This window comes from Microcaecilia unicolor, chromosome 7 (genome assembly GCF_901765095.1).
Source record: "Microcaecilia unicolor chromosome 7, aMicUni1.1, whole genome shotgun sequence".
NCBI classification, from domain to species: Eukaryota; Metazoa; Chordata; class Amphibia; order Gymnophiona; family Siphonopidae; genus Microcaecilia; species Microcaecilia unicolor.
In genome coordinates this window covers 229,917,906-229,939,734 of record NC_044037.1, presented here as the reverse complement: position 1 = coordinate 229,939,734, position 21,829 = coordinate 229,917,906, and the positions used below count along the sequence as shown (strand labels likewise).

Sequence of the window (21,829 nt, the reverse complement as noted above, 5' to 3'; positions counted from 1 at the left end):
GGCACTGTGCTGATTCAGATATTGGAAAATGCTTTATGCAATATTACCAAGATTTATATAGTGCCTCTGAGGGTGCATCAGCTGCAGATACAGCTCGTTATTTGGATTGGGTTCCATTACAATGATTGGATGAATCTGAAAGGGCTCAGCTTGGGGAACCTATTAGACTAGAGGAGGTACAGGGGTGATGAAAAGGCTTCCTAATGGTAAGGCCCCAGGATTAGATGGATACTCAGTGAGTTTTTACAAGTGTTTTGTGGAGGAGCTGGGAAATTTATTGGTGCGAGTGGGTAATGGTGTTTTGGAGGGCCATGGGCTCCCGGTATCCATGTCTGCGGCTGGGGTAACGGTTCTGCCTAAACCTGGGAAAGACCCCACTATTTGTGGTTCATATAGACCTATTTCACTTTTGAATGTGGACGCAAAGATAGTGGCTAAGATCCTGGCTAACAGATTGGCTAGGGTACTGCCGAAATTGATTCATATAGATCAATCTGGATCTTATCCCAAAGAGGCAGGTAGGGAATAACATAAGGCGTAGTCTTCATTTAATATGGGAGGCACAAAGATCCCGATCTAGCATAGCTATGTTTGCCATAGATGCAGAAAAGGGGGTTGGGGGTTTTTGCGAGCAGTGATGAATCGCATGGGCCTTGGAGATAATTTTGGTACCTGGCTGGTAGCCTTATATGCAGATCCGAAGGCATGCCTTATCATTAATGGGGGATATACATCTTTTTTTCCAATTGGTAGGGGGACTAGGCCAGGGTGTCCCTTGTCGCCCCTTCTATTTGCACTGTACATAGAGCCATTAGTAGAAATGATACCTCAACATCCCGATCTTAAGGGTATTAGGGTTGGGGGGATGGAACATTGTATTGCGCTGTTTGCGGATGATGTGCTACTTTATGTGGTGGATCCGGAGCAGACGCTACCTACGGTGTTGGAGATCCTTAGGGAATTTGAAAGATATGCTGGTTTAAAAGTTAATATGGATAAAAGTGAGCTATTGGGTATTTCTCTAACCCACATGGAAGAGAGTAGATTGAGAGCACTGTTTGCTTTCAAATGGGCCAAGAATCACATTCGATATTTGGGGATTCTGATTCCCAGGGATCTGAGAAGGGTGTATAGTATAAATTATGGGAGGATCGTGGACCAAATTTGGGTGGAGTTGTCCTGATGGAAGGGGTTGTGGCTTTCCTGATGGGGGCACATGGCAGTGGTAAAGATGAATGTGCTGCCTAGATTGTTATTTCTATTTCAGTCACTGCCAGTGGCGGTTCCGAGGCGGACGCTTAAACAACTGCAGGGTTTTCTGTCACAGTTTATTTGGGAGGGCAGACATCCCCATTTGGCAGGACTTGTATTGTGGGGGGGCTCCTGAGAGGGGGGTAGAGCGGTGCCCAATATTGAGTAGTGGTATTTTGTTGCCCAACTGCGGATGATTATAGACTGGGAGAGGGGGGAAACAAAGCCAGCTAGTCAGGTGGAGCAGTCATATAGCCTTCATAGGCCAATGAGTTCCTGTTTGTGGACTACTGAAGGAGTGGGAGTGATTTTGGCTGGGATACAAAATCCGTTTGTGAGGCATCTGGTGGAACTGTGGGGAGAGGTGTGGAGGAAATGGGGCCAGACTGATAGGGTATCTACACTTGCGTCTTTGCAATGGGAGCCAAAATTTGGGGCTGGGAGAAAAAATGCCATATTTGTGCGGTAGGAACAAATGGGTATATTGAATTTCCGAGCTGTGCTGCAGGGGGGTAGGATGAAGAGTTTTGATACACTGTGCTTCATTTATGGCCTGCCCGTGGGAGATATTTTTTCTTATTTACAGATTCAACACTTTGTGGGGACACTGGGTTGGAGGGGGGAGAACCCTCAAGAGATGGAAAGTCTGGAAAACCTGTGGCTTTTGTTGAGGAGGGTGCCCCGACTATAGTGATTTATAAGTTTCTTAAGGGATGTGATCCCAGGCCATTTAGTTTTCAGGAGGCTTGGGAAGAAGATCTAAAGTGCCGCTTTTCTGATCAGTAGTGGGAAGTTATTTGTGGGGAGGTTCAAAAAGCCTCGGTGTATGTTTTGGTGCAGGAAAATGCATACAAAGTTCTCACCAGATGGTATTACACACCGGAGAGACTGCAGCGGATGTATCTGGGTACATTGGGCTTATGCTGGAGGTGTAAATCACAACTGGGCTCATTTTTACACATATGGTGGACCTGCCCCAGAGTGGTTCCCTTTTGGCAGGCTGTTATGAAAGCGTTGGTAATTTTGATTGAGTCATCTTTGGTGTGCAGTCCTTTGGTATGTCTACTGAGTTTACATAATGAGAGGGATTCTTGGGAGGAGAGCAAATGGTTGCGATGGGGGCTGGCAGCAGCCAAGTGTGTCACGTATACACATAAGGAACCTGGGTTTGTGAGCCCTTGGGCCACTGCCGAGGAGCAGCAGCGGCAGGAGAATCACCCCAACACCAGATAAGGCAGACCGGAACTGGAACACGGTGGACTGGAGTAAGGCTTCACCTACACTTGGCCACCTTTCACCAAGAGTTGAGCTCTGGGCTTCAGGCGGCCGGTAGGACTTGCAGGACAAGGCAGGACACAGTAGCAGGCTGACAAATAACAGGAACACTAGAAACACGCTGGGTTCCAGGAAAAACAGCAAGCAAATGAACAATCCAGAAACAAGCCGGGTCAGGGCAGGCTGTAGACAGAAGAATAGTCCAATAAAAAATCCGGGTCTGGGCAGGCGGCAGGCAGAAGAATAGTCCAATAAACAATCCGGGTCTGGGCAGGCGGCAGGCAGAAGAATAGTCCAATAAACAAGCAGAGTAAAAGTCACCAACACGAAAAGCACAAAGGCACTGCAACACTTCACACCAAAGGAACGCCTCTGAAGAACACTGTTGCAAGGCAACTAAGAACCTTACCAGGTGGTTAATAAAGGCAGGTCACAAGAGAGTTCACCAGGTATGAGTGCTGCTTGGTTCCAAAAAACTCTCAAAACAATCTGGAGAGCTGAAAGATCCGGACCAGTATATCTTCTGGAACACGGGAAACGATAAACCATCACTTCGCAGCATTCCCCAGGTCTAAACCCCGGGGACTGAGGTGACTGCGAGCCAGGGACCTGGGCACAACCGTGACAAAGTGCCTCATAGCACAGCATTGGAAGAAAGTAGATCCCCCGACATTAGGTGATTGGAAGTGCAAATTGGGTCAGTTAATACAAATGGAGCGCCTTACGGCATACCGCAGGGAGGGGTTTCTGCGACATAAAGGTGGGTGGGCTCGATTCCATCAGTGATTAACATGCATTTAGTATGGTGGAGAATTAGAGGATGCAGGTGGGCTTGGGGCGCACAGTTTACTTGGGGTGTGGATGTAGTTTGTAGGACTATTGTAAAAACACATACTGTAGAGGAGTTTATGTAGCTGAAAAACTTGTACAAGATGTCTTAGTCCAGTAATTTTTGGCCCCTGTGCGGGCTAGAGTGAGCATTTGTGTTCTTTGTGAAAGTTGACTGGTACAAAACTATTATAATTTAAAAAAAATTTAAAGTGGAAAAAAAAAGATTGCCACATCCCTTCGTCTATTGTTATAGGCTGCATAGAACAGTTCTCCCACCCAATCCTTTTTCATCTTCAAGTGTTTAGTCTTATTTAAGTGCGTTTCCTGCACAAGTGCTATATCAACACGCTTCCTTTTTAAGGCCTGGAGGATCCTGATCCTCTTAATCAGCGAGTGGACCCCATTCCACATTTAAGGAGAAAACCTTCGAGCTAGCCAATCTCACAGCATATCTGACTGTATCGGAAGCGCAAGTAGCCATAGAACAGTAATCTGGAGGGCCTCCCAGCTAACCCCCCCCCCCCCCCCCCCCACACACACACACACATAGGCAAAGAGGCTAAATAGCAGCAGTAGAACTGCACCCAGCAAAGGACTCTCAAAACACCTCAGGAACACAAGTACCAGTGTGGTCCGGCCCTATGCAAAGAAACAATAGAGAGAAGCACAGGCTCCCATCATAATACCTTGAAAACCCAACCCCTCTCCCCAAACAGTAAATAGATCATCCCTAAAAATCCCACAAACATACCACTTGGCATCATAACATCCACACTCTTTGCACCCTTCAATTACAAACCCTTCCACATCCCACAGCCTCCATAACAAATCAAGCATCCCCCTACAACTGAGTAAAAACCAAACACAGAAAACACAAGAGTGCACTGGCATTATGGCCCACAACTTGACGGCCCCTCCTGGCAACCAAAGCCCTTCCCCCCCGGTCCAAAAAAATAATACATGGAAGCAGGCTGTCAGCCACCCATAGCATGGGCAGTGAGAACCAGGGACCACTGAGAGCCCCCCCCCCCCAAGTGTGAACAAAGGGGGCTCCCAAGTTTAAAACAATAGAACTTGGCAAACATACTGCTGAAGCTACAGATGGAATAAAATAGGGACTGCCAGGTCATTGATTGGTAACAGAACATGGTGCCAGGGCACTGCAAGAGCATACCAACTCCCTGCATGCAGGGCAAGTAGAAGTTCACATCTCAGGATCTGGAAATAGAGATCCCACAGTTCTCCTCAATTGGTGGGTCACAAAAGGCTGGCGGCAGCCACGGGGAAAAATCCAGCAGAGATACCCAAAGGGAAAGCGCTCATCAAAGAGGTGACAGGAAAATGTCAAGGAACCATGCAGACAACCCACGGCACCGGCAGAACAGAAAGGAGCCGTTCAAAGGCTCTCTACAGTAGCCTCCACAAAGGACTTCTGGTCTCCAGGATCAGAGAACAAGAGAGTCTTATCGTGGATCACGCGGACTTCTGCAGCGCAGAGAAATGCAAATTGCACCTTCTTGGTGAATAGGATTTTGCAGTACTGTCTCATCCATTTCCGTTGTTCCAATACCTGAACTGGATAATCCTGAAACAGCAGTATGCGTGCTCCTTTGTAATCCACTTGCCTGTGTTTGCAGAAGGCCTGCATTAAGCAGCCTTTCTCAGTGTAATTCAGTACATGGGCCAGTAAAGGCCGAGGCCTGCTCTCTCCATCCTTAAGCACTCCAATGCGATGAACACATTCCACCTTCATACTGTCACCTGGTAAGCTAAGCCCCAGATGATTCGAGAGCCACTGTTTAACAAAGTCCCAGAGTTCCATCTCCTTAACTGCTTCAGACAGCCCGATGAGCCGGATGTTGTTTCTCCGGCCTCTGTTCTCTTGATCATCGAGCTTCTGAATGAGCTAGGCGCACTGTGCCTCCACTGCCGCAAGCCATGCATCAGCTGCCTCTCTGCATCCTCTTGGCACAAAATCTGTTCCTTGGCCTGTTGCAGCTGGGAATTCTGACACTCCAAATTCTCTTTAATATCATCTATGGAGGCTTGCAGTTTAGATAGGTGCTCATCAAAGAACGCCATCAATTGCTTGACGAGTTCCCTAAAGGCTTCTTGCAGCGTGACCAGCGGCAGGTCAAGTAGCACTGTCACCATCTTGGGATTGCTGGGATGTCTTCACTGGCATACCCTCCTTAGCAAGATGAAAATGCACTGCAATCTTTTCCGAGGTGGAACTGTGGAATCATGGTGCCAGTGAGGTATATGGGGGCAGTTCTGTACCAAAGAAAACATTTAGTAAAAGTACAGGGTAAGCTGAGCAAGGCTGTCAGGTATCTGCTTAGCTGTTTGGTATCACTTGACCCCCCAGAGTGCCATCGTACATAAGTACATAAGTCATGCCACACTGGGAAAAGACCAAAGGTCCATCGAGCCCAGCATCCTGTCCACAACAACAGCCAATCCAGGCCAAGGGCACCTGGCAAGCTTCCCAACGTACAAACATTCTATACGTGTTATTCCTGGAGTTGTGGATTTTTCCTAAGTCCATTTAGTAGTGGTTTATGAACTTGTCCTATAGGAAACCGTCTAATCCCTTTTTAAACTCTGCTAAGCTAACCGCCTTCACCACGTTCTCTGAAAAGAATTCCAGAGTTTAATTATGCGTTGAGTGAAGAAGAATTTTCTCCGATTTGTTTTAAATTTACTACACTGTAGTTTCATCGCATGCACCCTAGTCCTAGTATTTTTGGAAAGCGTGAACAGACGCTTCACATCCACCTGTTCCACTCCACTCAATATTTTATATACCTCTATCATGTCTCCCCTCAGCCGTCTCTTCTCCAAGCTGAAAAGCCCTAGCCTCCTTAGTCTTTCTTCATAGGGAAGTCGTCCCATCCCCGCTATCATTTTAGTCGCCCTTCGCTGCACCTTTTCCAATTCTACTATATCTTTCTTGAGATGCGGCGACCGGAATTGAACACAATACTCAATGCGCGGTCGCACCATGGAGCGATACAATGGCATTTATAACATCCTCACACCTGTTTTCCATACCTTTCCTAATAATACCCAACATTCTATTCGCTTTCCGAGCCTCAGCAGCACACTGAGCAGAAGGTTTCAGTGTATTATCGACGACGACACCCAGATCCCTTTCTTGGTCCGTAACTCCTAATGTGGAACCTTGCATGATGTAGCTATAATTCGGGTTCTTTTTTCCCACATGCATCACCTTGTACTTGCTCACATTAAACGTCATCTGCCATTTAGCCGCCCAGTCTCCCAGTCTCGTAAGGTCCTTCTGTAATTTTTCACAATCCTGTCGCGAGTTAACAACTTTGAATAACTTTGTGTTATCAGCAAATTTAATTACCTCGCTAGTTACTCCCATCTCTAAATCATTTATAAATATGTTAAAAAGCAGCGGTCCTAGCACAGACCCTTGAGGAACCCCACTAACTACCCTTCTCCATTATGAATACTGCCCATTTAACCCCACTCTCTGTTTCCTATCCTTCAACCAGTTTTTAATCCACAATAGGACATTTCCTCCTATCCCATGACCCTCCAATTTCCTCTGTAACCTTTCATGAGGTACCTTGTCAAATGCCTTTTGAAAATCCAGATACACAATATCAACCGGCTCCCCTTTGTCCACATGTTTACTCCTTCAAAGAATTGAAATAAATCGGTCAGGCAAGATTTCCCCACACAAAAGCCATGCTGACTTGGTCTCAGTAATCCACGTCCTTGGATGTGCTCTGTAATTTTGTTTTTGATAATCTCTACCATTTTCCCTGCCACCGACGTCAGACTCACCGGTCTATAATTTCCTGGATCTCCCCTGGAACCTTTTTTAAAAATGGGCGTTACACTGGCCACCCTCTAATCTTCCGGTACCATGCTCGATTTTAAGGATAAATTGCATATCACTAACAGTAGCTCCGCAAGCTCATTTTTCAGTTCTATCAGTACTCTAGGATGAATACCATCTGGTCCAGGAGATTTGCTACTCTTCAGTTTGCTGAACTGCCCATTTACGTCCTCCAGGTTTACCGTAAGTTTCTCCGACTCGTCCGCTTGAAATACCATTTCCGACACCGGTATCCCACCCAAATCGTCCTCGGTGAAGACCGAAGCAAAGAATTCATTCAATCTCTCCGCTATGTCTTTATCTTCCTTGATCACCCCTTTTACCCCTCGGTCATCCAGCGGCCCAACCGATTCTTTTGCCGGCTTCCTGCTTTTATTATACAGAAAAAAATGTTTGCTGTGTTTTTTTGCCTCTAATGCTATCTTTTTTTCTTAATCCCTCTTGGCCTTCTTTATCTGCGCCTTGCATTTGCTTTGACACTCCTTATGCTGCTTCTTGTTATTTTCAGACGGTTCCTTCTTCCATTTTCTGAAGGCGTTTCTTTTAGCCCTAATAGCTTCCTTCACCTCACTTTTCAACCACGCCGGCTGTCTTTTGGACTTCCGTCTTTCTTTTCTAATTAGCGGAATATGTTTAGCCTGGGCCTTCAGGATGGTATTTTTGAACAGCATCCATGCCTGTTGTACAGTTTTTACCCTCTCAGCTGCCCCCATAAGTTTTTTTTTTTTTTTTTTTTTTTTTTTTTACCGTTCTTCTCATTTTATCATAGTCTCCTTTTTTAAAGTTAAACACTAACGTATTTGACTTCCTGTGTATAGATACTTAAAGGTTGATATCAAAACTGATCATATTATGATCACTGTTATCAAGCGGCCCCAGTACCATAACGTCCCTCACCAGGTCATGCGCTCTGCCATGATCTTAGTCGTTCTGCCAACATTTTTCCTAAAATCCCATGCCCATCTTGGCGAGAGTGTACTACATACCTTAGATTTCAAGTGAGCCTTAGCCTTCTATTTGAAGCAGTCTAAAGCCCATAGATAGTCCATCCAGCATTTTGTTTCTTTTGACCCAAACTGGATGAGGGTAGCCATCGGCAAATGCACATTTTCTAATTGGCTAGCAGATTGTACCTTCTTTACTTATGCCCAGGCTGCGCTGGCTGTAGGGGTTCATGTGAAGGCTCATAATGTCAAAGCCATGGCTACTTTGATACTGTACTTTAGGTCAGCCTCCATAGAGGAGATTTACAAAGCTCATTACTGCCTTGAGCAGGATACCTGACATGACAGCTGGTCCGGGCAGGTAGTCCTCAAGAATTTGTTTAGTGTCTAGAATCCAACTCCACTCCATTAGGCCCTGTTTTCTTTAGTTACAGGCTGCACCTTCACAACTAGTGTGGGAAGATCCTCCCGTACTTCTACCCCATGATCAGAGAGAATTGCATGATTAAATTTGCATGCCATTATTTCTGATCATGGGTCCAATAACGCCCTGTGCTGTTCCAGCGCTATTTTTAGAGCATTGTTTGGAACAGTGCAGGGCTTTTGATCATTTGCTTGTTAGGGAGGTACAGCGTCCAAAACTGAACACAATACCATAAGTGGAGCTCACCAACAACTTGCACAGGAGCATTAACACCTCCTTTCATCTGCTGATTATAGCACTCTATGCAGCCTAGCATTCTTCTGGCCACAGCCACTGCCTTGTCACATTGTTTCACCACCTTGAGATCCTCAAACACTATCACACCAAGGTCCAGCTCCTTAACTGGGCTCATCAGTCTCTCACCTCTTAACTCCTTTGGATTTCTACATCGATCTGCACGTCTCTGCATTAAATTTTAACTCAGAACAATTTTCTACTCTGTATATTTATTTATTTGGATTTTGCTCACACCTTTTTCAGTAGTAGCTCAAGGTGAGTTACATTCAGGTACTGGTAATTTCCCTATCCCTGGAGGGCTCGCAATCTAAGTTTGTACCTGAGGTAATGGAGGGTTGACTTGTCCAAGATCACAAGGCGCAGTGAGATTTCAACCGGCCACCTCTGGATGTCAAGACTTGTGCTCTAACCACTAGGTTACTCCAAAACATCTTATGTTTTCTACACTCTCCAAGGGGTGTCCATTCCGTTGGAAATCTTCCTGTCATCTGCAAAAAGGCAAACTTTTCCTTCCAAACCTTCAACAATGTCACTCACAAATAAAAATAGAACTTGCTTCAGTACTGATTCCTGATGAACTCCACTATTTACCTTCCTTTCCTCCAAGCAGATTCCATCTGCTACCACCCTCTATCCATCAGTCAACCAGCTTCCAATCCCGTGTACCACTTTGGGTCCTCCTAGAGAATGACATGGGGATGGGGACAGAGGACACAGGGTTGAGGACAAACTGTTAACTATGCCATTCTCTACTTTGAAGGCTATGAATTGAATAGTTATTTGTGTTTGAGTGATGCAGGTGACGATGTTGTTTTTGGAAAAACAAGCAAAAGTGCTGGCCACTACCGGCAAAATGTACACAAGGGATCCTGTGCATTCCTGCTACCAGCACATCTTCTGAGAAGACATTTTCTGTTGCAGGAACGACTGTGGAGGAAAAGAGAGCTAGAGTGAATCCTGAGATTGTTGATGACTTATTTATCCACAGATTTATCTGCCCCTACCCTGGAAGAGGAGGTGTGTGATATAATTATCCGACTTCCTGATGGTAAGGCTCCAGGACTTGATGGTTTTTCCAACTTGTTTATAAAATTTTGTCCATATTCTGGCAGGTCCTATTTCTAAGATGTTTAATGCACTGCTTGATGGAACCTCATTTCCCACTCTCTTTGCGTCAGGTGGGGGTGACCCTGTAACTTAAACCCAGGAAGGACCCTGAGACTTCCGTGTCATATCGATTGATTTTGTTGCTGGGAGTTGATTATAAGATCTCAGCATGAATCCTAGCAGCACAGCTTCAGCGCCATCTCCCAGATTTGGTGCATTGTGACCAGACAGGATTCATTGTGGGTAGTGTTTAGCCCTCCTCCCCAATTTCTTGGGAAGGATAATCCGTGGATAATCAAGTTTCAAGTTTATTATGGGTTTACTACCCTACCTATTGCCAGTCACATCTAGGCAGCTTACATCCTTATCCATTCTATTATCATAGAAAGAGGTATATACTCTGAATCAGTTTGTAAAGGAAATCTCTTTAAACATTTTTTTAAAATTTTAGACACCAATCAGATAAACCCAATTACATTACAATTTCATAAAACATATATTCTGTAACAAGCAATTGGGTCTCTTCCTTCCTGTGAGGGAAACTTAAGGAAAATATGCATCAAGTCACTGATTGGCTTTACTAAGTCCCCCCCCCCCCCCCCCCCCATTCTTTAACTCTGTTTTATACCCTTCTTTCTTTCACTTCTAACTGTATATGTGCAAAGCTCCACATCTGCTGACCCCCTCCCATCTTCCTGGTTTCTGCTGAATCTGCAGTTAATTACTTACTTCTACGCCCTACCCATCTTTTCTTGTTTATTTTTCTCGGTTCCGTTCCTCCAGAAATGCTCTTCTTATCTTTGAGCTACACTTTGCCCCTAGAGTCTGTCACCTCCTCCTTCACCCTTCTGATATTCTGCTGATGTCTTCATTTGTTATCGGTTTTCCCTGGCAGGCTGCTATTGTTATCACACAACTTCCCAGTGAAACAGCCAGGCTCTGCTTCAGTCAGGGATTAGAGAGTACAGACGCCATTTTTCATAACAAGCAGCCATCATATGCATAGAGATTTCTACAGTAGGCAGCCTAGTGATAATGTGCGGCATCTGTTAGATCTTATATGGTAGCCCATCATGTGTCCTCTCCAACTATTGTGTTGAGGGTAGACACGGAAAAAGGTGTTAGATAATGTATTGTGGTCCTTTAAGATGGCCATCCTCCAGCATTTTGATTTTTCTGGGCAGTTTTTAGAATGGTTATCTCTCATTTTTGATACTCCTGTGGCCTGTCTTCAAGTGAATGAGACTTGCATAGATTTTTTCGTATTCACAGGGGTACTAGACAGGGATGTCCCTTGTAACATAGTAACATAGTAGATGACGGCAGAAAAAGACCTGCACGGTCCATCTAGTCTGCCCAACAAGATAAACTCATATGTGCTACTTCTTGTGTATACCTTACCTTGATTTGTATCTGCCATTTTCAGGACACAGACCGTAGAAGTCTTGCCTAGAACTAGCCCCATTTTCAGGACACAGACCGTAGAAGTCTTGCCTAGAACTAGCCCCATTTTCAGGACACAGACCGTAGAAGTCTTGCCCAGATGTCCCTTGTCTCCACTGATTTTTGCATTGGTTATGGAGCCTTTGGTGCAGTTGATCTGTAAGAGCTTAGACATTTGTGGCATTAGGGTTGGAGCAAGAATATAAGATTTTATTACATGCTGATGATATACTATTTACCCTTATGGATCCGCAGACCTCTTTGTGGGCTGCGTTACAACATTTGCAGGTTTACGGGCGGTTGTCTGGGCTTAAGCTTAATGTGGCAAAGTCAGAAGTTCTGAATATTAATGTTTCTGCTCCTCAAGCAGCCATGTTGAAAGAGCAACTTCCCTTTTCGTGGGTGTCATGGAACTGGGGTTACTTGGGGGTCTGCATTCCAGCAGATTTGATGCTCTTAATATCTCCCTTTTTAGATGGGTGGTTGTGGATTTGGATTGTTGGGAAGGTGCGTGAATTTCTTGGGTGGGTAGGGTAAATACTATTAAAATGTCTGTTACTGTGTTTTCTTTATTTGTTTACTTGTTTTCCTTTACCTACTCCTAAACTCTTTCTGGTGAAATTACAGTGGAATATGTTTGCATATATCTGGAAGTTCAAACCTCCAAGAGTGCGCAGAACTCGCATGTACGTGCTTAGGAGTATTGGTGGTAAGGGCGTCTCAGATTTTCTTTTATATTGCAGAGCGGCTCAGCTAGGAGCGCTCTTTGAGTGGGCGGCTTTTCCGCAGAAACACTGAGTGCCAACTGGAGCAGAATTTGCTTGGCTGTATTTCTTTGCATTCCTTGCCTTGGATGCCTTTGGCTCAGTTGCGGTCTTGCACAAAGGATGCTTCGTATGGGGCGTCGTGCACACTAGCAATGTGGATTGCCGCCCACTCAGCTCTTTTCTCATCCCAACTATATTTTTGATACTCCTATCCACTTTGCTCCGGGAAGTGGATGGGTAAAGGTTTGCGGGTGCCGGGTCAGTTGCATTTGCAGGGGTATGAGATGAGTATGGTTTGAGGGATGCTGATTATTAGTCTTATTGTCAATTGTGAGATTTTATGTATAAACGAGTTCTTCCTGATTAGGGTAGGGGAGACCAGGCCCTTTTAAAAACATTTCATGTGCGGGTCAGTACTCTCATCTCTATAAAGCTTTATTGTACATTCGTCCTCCAGATTATATTTATGAGTGGCGATGGGACACCCTTCTTGTTACACCTCTTGATTATACCCAATGACAACTCATTTACACTCAGCTTCTGAGAGTCTCAATTGCATTCAGTTATGTGGAACATGGATACAAAATGCTGTTTCAATGGTATTATACTTCTTCACTCCTTAAGAAGATTTTTGGTTCGGGTACTGCTGGTGAGGGTGTTTGGAGGAGGGCACTTTTGCCCATATTTAGTGGTCCTGTCCAAAGGTGAATGCTTTTTGCGCTATGGTTTCTCTTTAGCTTCAAGAAATATTGGCAGTACCTTGTCCGCCCTTAGTGCATGGCTATTTACTTAACGGCAACACATGCAGTCTCACTCCAGATTTGCATCATAGGTGGCCTCTATAGTATCTGCTTCTTGTCTGTGTTTAGCCGTATTGCATATGGTGGGAATTACCTTTACTTGTTTTGTAATTCACATTTGGGCTTGTCTCTCCCAGGGGCGTAGGGGGGTAACTATTGTATTTCTCTGTTACTGTTTGGTTGGCATTCTGCTTGTGTAATCGTTATGTGTTGGCTGTATATCTCTCTATATAAAAGGGAACCCCAACGTTCTGAAGCCTCCACGGAAGTTGAGGCGCCCGAGATATCCGGTGTGCCCTGGAGTGTCTGCACCGCCCTCACGTCAAAATGTCATGACGTCGAGGGCGGAGCTATGACACTCGAGGGCCGAAACGGAAACGCCACAGCGAACAAGGCAAGTAGCTCGGAGGGAGGGGGCCCCTTGCTAGCGCCCGTTTAATTCCGCTCAGAAACAGGCATTTTTTTCTAGTTAATAAAAAAGGTTTGGCCTCATTTGCAACTTTCTTTAACTAGTCCCTTATTTTCTTACTCCTGTTACTGTATCTTATTTATCTATATGTTCCTTCTTTGCTTAACACTCTATGCTGTCTATTAAAGTTTTATTATGTATTGTGTTGGCATTGTAATGTAGTATACTGTGCCATACTTTGTATTGCTGTTTTAATATTTTTACAGCTGTAATCGTCTATTGCTTATGTTTGACTTATTCTTGCTGAACACTGCCTTGAGTGAATTCCTTAAAAAAAAAATAGTGACAAAATTCAAAAATGCATGGGATCCCTATATAGAAAGATGATGGCATCAAAGCAAACTTAAGTGATCCACATACTTTAAACAGGTTATAGAGGAGCATACCTACGGCAGGTACAATTGGCTACCTTGTTGGGCTGTCTGGATGGACCATATAGGTCTTCATCTACCATCATTTACTATGTTGTCATTCTTTCAAGTTATAGACCATATACTTAATCAATTTTGGTTGACTTTTTAGGTAGACCAAGTGATCCAGGTGATTCCATTTTAAAATTTCTGATAATCTAAGCAGTGTGCATAAGGTTACTATTAGAATAGTGGAAATAGAAGATTTGTATTTAAAAAAGAAATTATATTGCAATTTTTTTCTGTTACATTTTTTTTCATTTTAATGTGAATATGTTGTCATTTTCTTTAGAATCACCAGATAGTGACATTGCAATGGATATAGCAGCATCAGAGCAGCAAGTTTCAGAAGCGGCATATGACTGTGTTATTTGTGGACAAAGTGGTCCTTCTACTGAAGATAGGCCTACAGGGCTAGTTGTACTATTGCAAGCATCTTCCGGTAAGCTTAAAGAATTATGTCATTAAGAGAAATAGCAATCCTGAGAAACGTATCTTTGTTCTGACATATTTCACTTTCCATATTGGATATCTGCTGCTTAAGTAAAATTGACTGTAAGTGGTTTACAGTGCCAAAACCTTGGAAAGGTTTTCACACCCTTGTGCATTTTTCACATTCTAATGTTTAAAAAAAATACCATGTTGAATGTGTTTAAGAAGGAGTTTCTTTCACTGATCTAGCCAACATGGTTCACCCTTTCAAAGTGAATGAACAATTAGAGAAACATGGAGCTGCCAAAAGTATGCTATGATAGTTATTCCAAGGTACAGATTGGAAGAAGGCTATAAGAAAATTTAAGCATGCTTAAATATCCTTTATCATTGTAAAACGAAAATAGTTTGACACCACCAAGACACTGCATTGATCAGGCCACCCTCCAGGATAGTTGTTGTAGGTTAAGGAGCTCTTGAAGGAATATCACTGTGAATCCTAAAATTGATTTAAAAGAACTACAGAGGTCTGCAGCTGAGACTGAAGGAAATGTTGACAATTATTCTGCTATGTATGGCCTGCGTTGAATGAAAGAAGGAAACCACTATTGGAGAAAAGCCATATGATGTACCACATAGTATTTGTAAAACAAAGATGAGACCAAAGTGGAACTTTATGGTTTTAATAGTAAATGATCTAATGCCATCCCTACAGAAAAACATGATATGGCAGCATTGTTAGAATGCTTTTCAGCAATAGAGAGAAAGAAGGCTTATAAAGCTTGAGGGAAAGGTGAATGATACACAAGCAGATCATGGAGGAAAACCTATATCCAGCCTGCAGTAGAGCTAGGACTTGGGAAAAGATTCACCTTTCAGCAGGAAAACATTCCTACACACAAAGCAACATTAAAATGACTCAGCAAGAAGAAAATAAATGCCCTCAAGTGACCCACTCAAATTTCAGGTCTGATTCCTATAGAAATTCTGTGGCAAGATTTGAAGCCAACTTAAAAGAGCTGGAGCTATTCTGCTGTTGCAGAAGTGCTCACAGAGCTATCAGGAGATTTTTGTTGCACAGCTATTTGTCAAAATCAGTGTTATGCCTGTTAAGACCCTGCAGCCAGCCAAAGACCTCAGCAAACAAGAGGCAAATGAAATGGTAACAGATCATGTGCCTCCCCCCGTGGTGATACTTCAAAGATGCGGCAATTAAGGTGCTGACCAAATCATAAGAATGTAAGAATAGCCGCACTGGGTCAGACCAGTGTTCCATCTTGCCCAGTATCCTGCTTCCAACAGTTGCCAATGCAGGTCACAGAAACCTGACAAAATCCCAAATAGTAGCAAGATTCATGCTACTGACCCCAGGGGCAAGCAGTGGCTTTCCCCTTGTGTACCTCAATAGCAGAATATGGACTTTTGCTCCAGGAACTTGTCCAAACCTTTTTTTTAAACACAGATACACTAACTGTGTTGATACCACATGCTCTGGCAAGGAGTTCCAGAGCTTCACTATTTCTATTCATTGAGTGAAAAAGTATTTCCTCCTGTTCATTTTAAAAGAGTACCTTGTAATTCCTTGAGTGTCCCCTAGTCTGTACTTTTTGCAAGAGTAAAAACTGATTTACGTTTACTCGTTCTTCACTAGTCAATATTTTGTAGACCTTTATCATATCTCCCCTCAGTCATCTCTTTTCCAAGCTTAGGAGTTCTAACCTCTTAAGCCTTTCATCATATTTATTTCTTTATTTATGAGAGGAGTTCCATTTCCTTAATCATTTTGGTCGCCCTTCCTTGAACCTTTTCTATGGTGATCATAATTGCACACGATACTCACGGTGTGGTCACACCGTGGAGCAACACAGAGCTATTATAATATTCTTTGTCTTATTTTCTATTCTTTTCCTAATAATTCCTAGCATTCTGTTTGCTTTTTTAGCGCCACCACACACTGGGCAGAAGATTTCAGCGTTTTGTCCACAATGACATCTAGATCATGTTCTTGGGTGCTGACTCCTAGGTTGGAACCTAGCATCAAATAACTGATTTGGATTATTCATACCAATGTGCATCACATTAAATCTCATCTTCCATTTGGATGCCCAGTCTTCCAACTTCTTAAGGTCTTCAATTTTTCACAATCTACATACGTTTTAACAACTTTGAATAGTTATGTGTTGTCTGCAAATTTAATCATCTCACTCGTTCCCTTTTCCAGATTGTTAATAAATTTTATATAGCACTGGTCCCAGTGCAGATCCTGGGTCACTCCACTATTTACCCTCCTCCACTAAGAAAATTAGCCATTTAACCCTACCCTTTGTTTTCTATCCATCAACCAATTCATAGTCCACAACAGAACATTGCCTCCTATCCCATGGGCTTTTAATTTTCTTAGGAGTCTCTCATGAGGGACTTAGTCACTTTCTGAAAATCTAGATACACTACCTCAACCAGCTCACCTTTTATCCATGTTTATTCACGTATTCAAAGAAATAAATATCAAATTGGTGAGGCAAGACTTCCTTTGGCTGAATCCATGTTGACTCTGTCTCATTAAACCATGTTTGTCTGTGTGTTCAATGATTTTATTCTTTATAATAGTTTCCATTATTTTGCTCGGCACTGACTTCAGGCTTACCAGTCTGCAGTTTCCCAGATCACCCCTGGATCTCTTTTTTAAAAAATTGGCATTACATTGCCACCCTCCAATCTTCAGGTACTACAGATGATCACTAACAGCAGATCTGCAATTTGATATTTGAGTTCTTTCAGTACCCTAAAGTATATACCATCTGGTCCAGGTGATTTACTACTCTTTAATTTGTCAATTTGACTTAGTACATCTTACAGGTTCACCAAGATTTCTTTCAGTTCCTCTACATCATCACCTTTGAAAACCATTTCTGGTACAGGTAGATCTCTTACATTTTCAGTAAAGATTGAAGCAAAGAATTCATTCAGCCTTTCTGCTATGGCCTTGTCCTCCCTGAGTGCCCTTTCCACTCCTTGTCCCTCCAGTTCCCTCACAGGATTTCTGCTTCTGATATACCTGAAAAATGTGTTACTATCATATTTTGCCTCCGAGGCAAGTTTCTCTTCATATTCTCTTTTGGCTTGCTTTATTAGTGCTTTGTATCTAACTTGGCAGTGCTAATGTTGCTTGTTGTTTTCTTCATTTGGATCTTTTTTTTCCATAATCTGAAAGATGTTTTTTTTTTTTTGCTCCAATAGCCTCTTTTACTTCTCCCTTTAATTATCATGCTGGCTGTTTGCTCTTCTTTCCACTCTTATTAATACATGGAATACATTTGGTGTGGGCTTCCAAAATGGTATTTTTAAATGATGTCCATGCCTGATTTTAAAGTCCTGTCCTTTGCAGTTGAGCCTTTCAGACTTTCGTTTAAACCATTTTCCTCATTTTATCATAGTTACACTTTCAAAAATTAAATGCTGCTACAGTAGATTTCCTTAGTGACTGCATTCCAGTTAAGTCAAGTTTGATCATGTTATGATCACTGTTTCCCAGTGGACCCAATACTGTTACCTCTTGTTCTAAGTCTTCATTCCACTAAGGACTAGATCTAAATTAGTTCGCCCTCATGTCAGTTCTTGGACCAGTTGCTCCAAGAAGTAGTCATTTATTACATCTAGGAATTTTACCTCCCTAGCACTGTCTGATGTGATATATCTGATATAATGGATGACAAACTCTCTAAACTCCATGCAGCATTTGATGAACTTAAGGCACTCTGGAGGCACAGCGGGCAAGGTTTCAACACGCAGAGGATCGATTTTGCTTCAAGAAGATCAGACATCTGAAATGGGGAGGAAATTCCAGGAGCCGGAGTGGCAATGCAGATGCTTAAAGGAACAGGTCAAGGACCAAGAAAAAAGGGGAAGATGAAACGACATCAGAATTATTGTGCTGCCCGAATCGATCAAAGATAAAGATCTCTGGGATTTGGTAGAGAATTGGCTGGATCTGGGAGGGGGCTCTATGAAAGTAGAATATGTCCATTACCTTGGGGCTCCCAGGGGAGCGAGCAAGAGATCGGACCTGTGATATCTCAAATACTTTATTATGCTGAAAAGCACCAGCTCTTAATGAAGTATAAACAGAAGAAAGAATTGAAATATAAAGGAACTAGAATTCTGCTTTTTCAATACTTTCGCAAACTGTTCTTGAGCACAGATGCCTGCTATCTCCTTACTGTACCCAGCTTTATTGCTGAGGTATAAAATTGAAATATAAAGGAACTAGAATTCTGCTTTTTCAATACTTTCGCAAACTGTTCTTGAGCACAGATGCCTGCTATCTCCTTACTGTACCCAGCTTTATTGCTGAGGTATAAAATTTGTGTTAAGATTTCCAGTAAAAATTACTTACCCATGACAAGAAATCTTATACCTTAGACCAGTGGCGTAGCCAGACCTGACATTTTGGGTGGGCCTGGAGCTAATATGGGTGGGCACTATGTATATAGGTATGATGGATTTCTAAGTAGTCTGCCCAACAGCTGCCCTGCATCAATATAAACCACATATATACTTAATAGAAAAACAGATATTTGTAATACATTATGATAATATGATATCTGTTTTAGTGGCTCTTTCCAGGAGGAAAAAAATCTCTGCATGAACACAATACGTGCTAGAGTGTCCCTATAACCAGCCCCTCCTCCAAATGACACACTAATTACGCTTTATAACAATTTACTACTCTACCTATGAAAAGCTGGCATGTTTGAACATATAAGTGAGATTAAATAAACATGCTACCAACATTAAAGAACGACAACATGGAGCAGCAGCTCCAAGGACTGTTTGCTTTGTTTGGGACCATGGCTGTGCCGGGTAGGGGAAAGAGACAAACCTCTGAGGAATCAGCAGGAGGTATATCCCAAGTGATGAAACACACAAAGCAGTCATGGCAGGCAAGCTTCTGAAAGCTGCATGAAAACAAACAGTACTCTATTGTAACTAGCAGTGCAATTGCCCCGGGATATTTATCAAAGAATGTTTCTATACAGGTTGTAAAAGAGAGCTCCATAATCAAATACTCAGGCATGCTTTTTCAAAACCTGAGGTTGACAGCAGAGGGACCCAGCCTACACAAAATATAGCCCCAGACCATTTCTGGAATAACTTGGAACCTCTTCCCTTTTAAAAGCAGGGTGCGCTTAACAAATCTAACCTCTTTAAGCTGCAGCCCTGCATTCACTGTTGCTGGCTTCCGAGTCCCGGGCTGGTACTTCCGTGGCCTGAAGACTGAAGCAAGAACCTTGAGCTACAATCTTGCTTGTGGCAGGCAAAACAAAAAAACAGCATGAAACCATGTGCGGGGCTGTAGCTCTGCACACGCTGCTGCAGGCTTCCCCCCCTCCCTCCCCTCAGGATTTAACTTCCCGTTTTGGAGAGGGAGGAGGAAGGGAGCCTAGCCCTGCACATGTTTTCATGCTGTTTTTTGTTTTGCTGTGAGGGTCCGATTCGGAGTGAGACATCCCCACCACAGGGCAGCTGGAGCTGACGCTGCCAGGAAGGGACCTGAGCCACCCCAGCCCAAATGTTGGGAGCCAGTTGTCAAAGTTTAACAACAGGCTCCCAAAATTCTTTTAAAAATAACAAACAGCTCTGGAGCCGGCTCCAGCATACCTCCTCCAGCCGAGCTGCAACACTGGTCTGCATGCTGCCGGGAAAGGGGGTAAGGCAAGGCAGGCAGAGAGCTCCTGTTTTTTTTTTTTTTTTGCTGTGTGGCTGTGAGCAGAGCCAATGAGGCTGCAGCCCTGGCAATTTCTTAAGCCTAAGACAGAATTGATTGGAGGATCAGGCAGAACTGGGTGGGCCTCAGCCATGATTGGGTGGGCCTGGGCCCACCCAGGCCCACCCGTAGCTACGCCCCTGCCTTAGACATGCCATAAAAAGCCTTTCTGAACAAAACTGTGCACCGTGATTGAAAACTCTCCAGGAGTGTTATGACACTGACAGGAGGAGTACTATTGTGTTTTATATACGACTATTACCTTGCTTTGGGGTGACCAAAGAGCAGTGTGCTGGACATAGCTTTGCACGAAGTTGGTTATTGTACAATTTGCTGTTTTTCTTTTCTCCCTCATTTCAGTAGAGTGTTATAGGATTTCCCCCGAGGCTTCCACTCTACCACTCTGGGCGGCATTACAATGTTTTTTGACTGGATTGAACAGTTAGTGGAATGTTCAGATACCTGCTGATAGTTTCTTTACATATGCAGGCACCAGTAGTTCTGCCTGTTGCAGTTGTAATGTGTTACAACTGTGTTTCATAATCTCCTGTTATTTCTATTGCTAGTTGAATCAATATGTTGGGTTAGTATATTTGGGACACATATATTGTCATTAGCGACAGGAGGAGGGAGGTTGGAGTATACTGGAGAAGTTTAAAGGAATGGGGGGGTTGGAATGGGGAATTTCTTGATTACCTATGTGTGTGGATGGAAGTTGTTGTGAATTGGGATGGGAGAGTTGGGATCTGGGAAGTGGGATGGGATGGGTTACATAATATTTACTTTTGGGGGAAGACCAACTTTCATATTTATGTGCTGTTAGTGAAATAGGAGCTTTGGCTCTTTCTGATGCTGGGTGTCTCAGCTGGGTGGCCACTCAGACCGATGGCTAACTTCTTGTAGTAATAGGTTATGTAATGACTATTGGTAAGTTGAAATTGGCAATATTGAATGTAGATGGACTGCATTCACCTATGAAGCAGACAAAAGTATTCAATTTTTGTAAGAAAAATCATATTGATGTCCTCTTATAGCAAGAGACCCAGCTGTCTAGCCTTGAACATAGCAAATTACATAGAAACTGAGTTAGGGAACTGGTGTATGCTCCTTTTAATGGCAGACAAAGAGGGGCAGTCATCCTTGTTCGTAGTTTTCAGTAAGGAAGGACCTTAACTACTTAGAAAAAGGACCTAGCCCTTTATCTAGACCTTGACTTCCAGGAATGTCTTTGTCAGGAATGGCAGTATTACAAAGCTGACAATCTGCCTGGAGATGCTACAAAATACTGAGATACAGTGAAAGCTGTTATGAGGGGCAAGATGATTGCATATGTACTGGGCTCCCATCGGAAGAAGGATGCTGAATTACTTAATATGGGGAAAAAATTGCAAGAATTTTATAGGAAGCCTGTCGTGCACATGAAAGAAACTGATCGTCAACAGTATCTTGCCCTCAGACAGTAAATTGGTAGCTTATTAAATAAGAGATCATCTTTAGATATTCAGTTGTATAAATATAACTTACACAATTGGGGCAATAAGACTGGCAAACTCTTTGCAACTTTAGTTTGTCAGAGTTGTTAAGCAAATAGTTACTCATATAAAGAGCCCTGCAGGGCATACGATCACTGCAGAGCACATCCTAGCAGAATTTGTGCAATTTTATCAGAATCTTTATAAGTAGCATACACAGAGGGATGACCTTTTTTTAAGCACCTAACTTTCCCCATGTTGTCCCCTAT

General features: G+C 43.2%; 1 protein-coding gene across 1 annotated transcript in view; it reads left to right on the top strand.

Annotated features, from left to right (window-relative positions):
• Positions 1 to 21,829, top strand: part of UBR3 (ubiquitin protein ligase E3 component n-recognin 3) — a 686,242-nt gene that overhangs the window by 401,164 nt on the left and 263,249 nt on the right. The window contains 1 exon segment of the mRNA XM_030210854.1: positions 14,185 to 14,334. Within this exon segment, the coding sequence (XP_030066714.1) occupies positions 14,185 to 14,334 (150 nt within the window).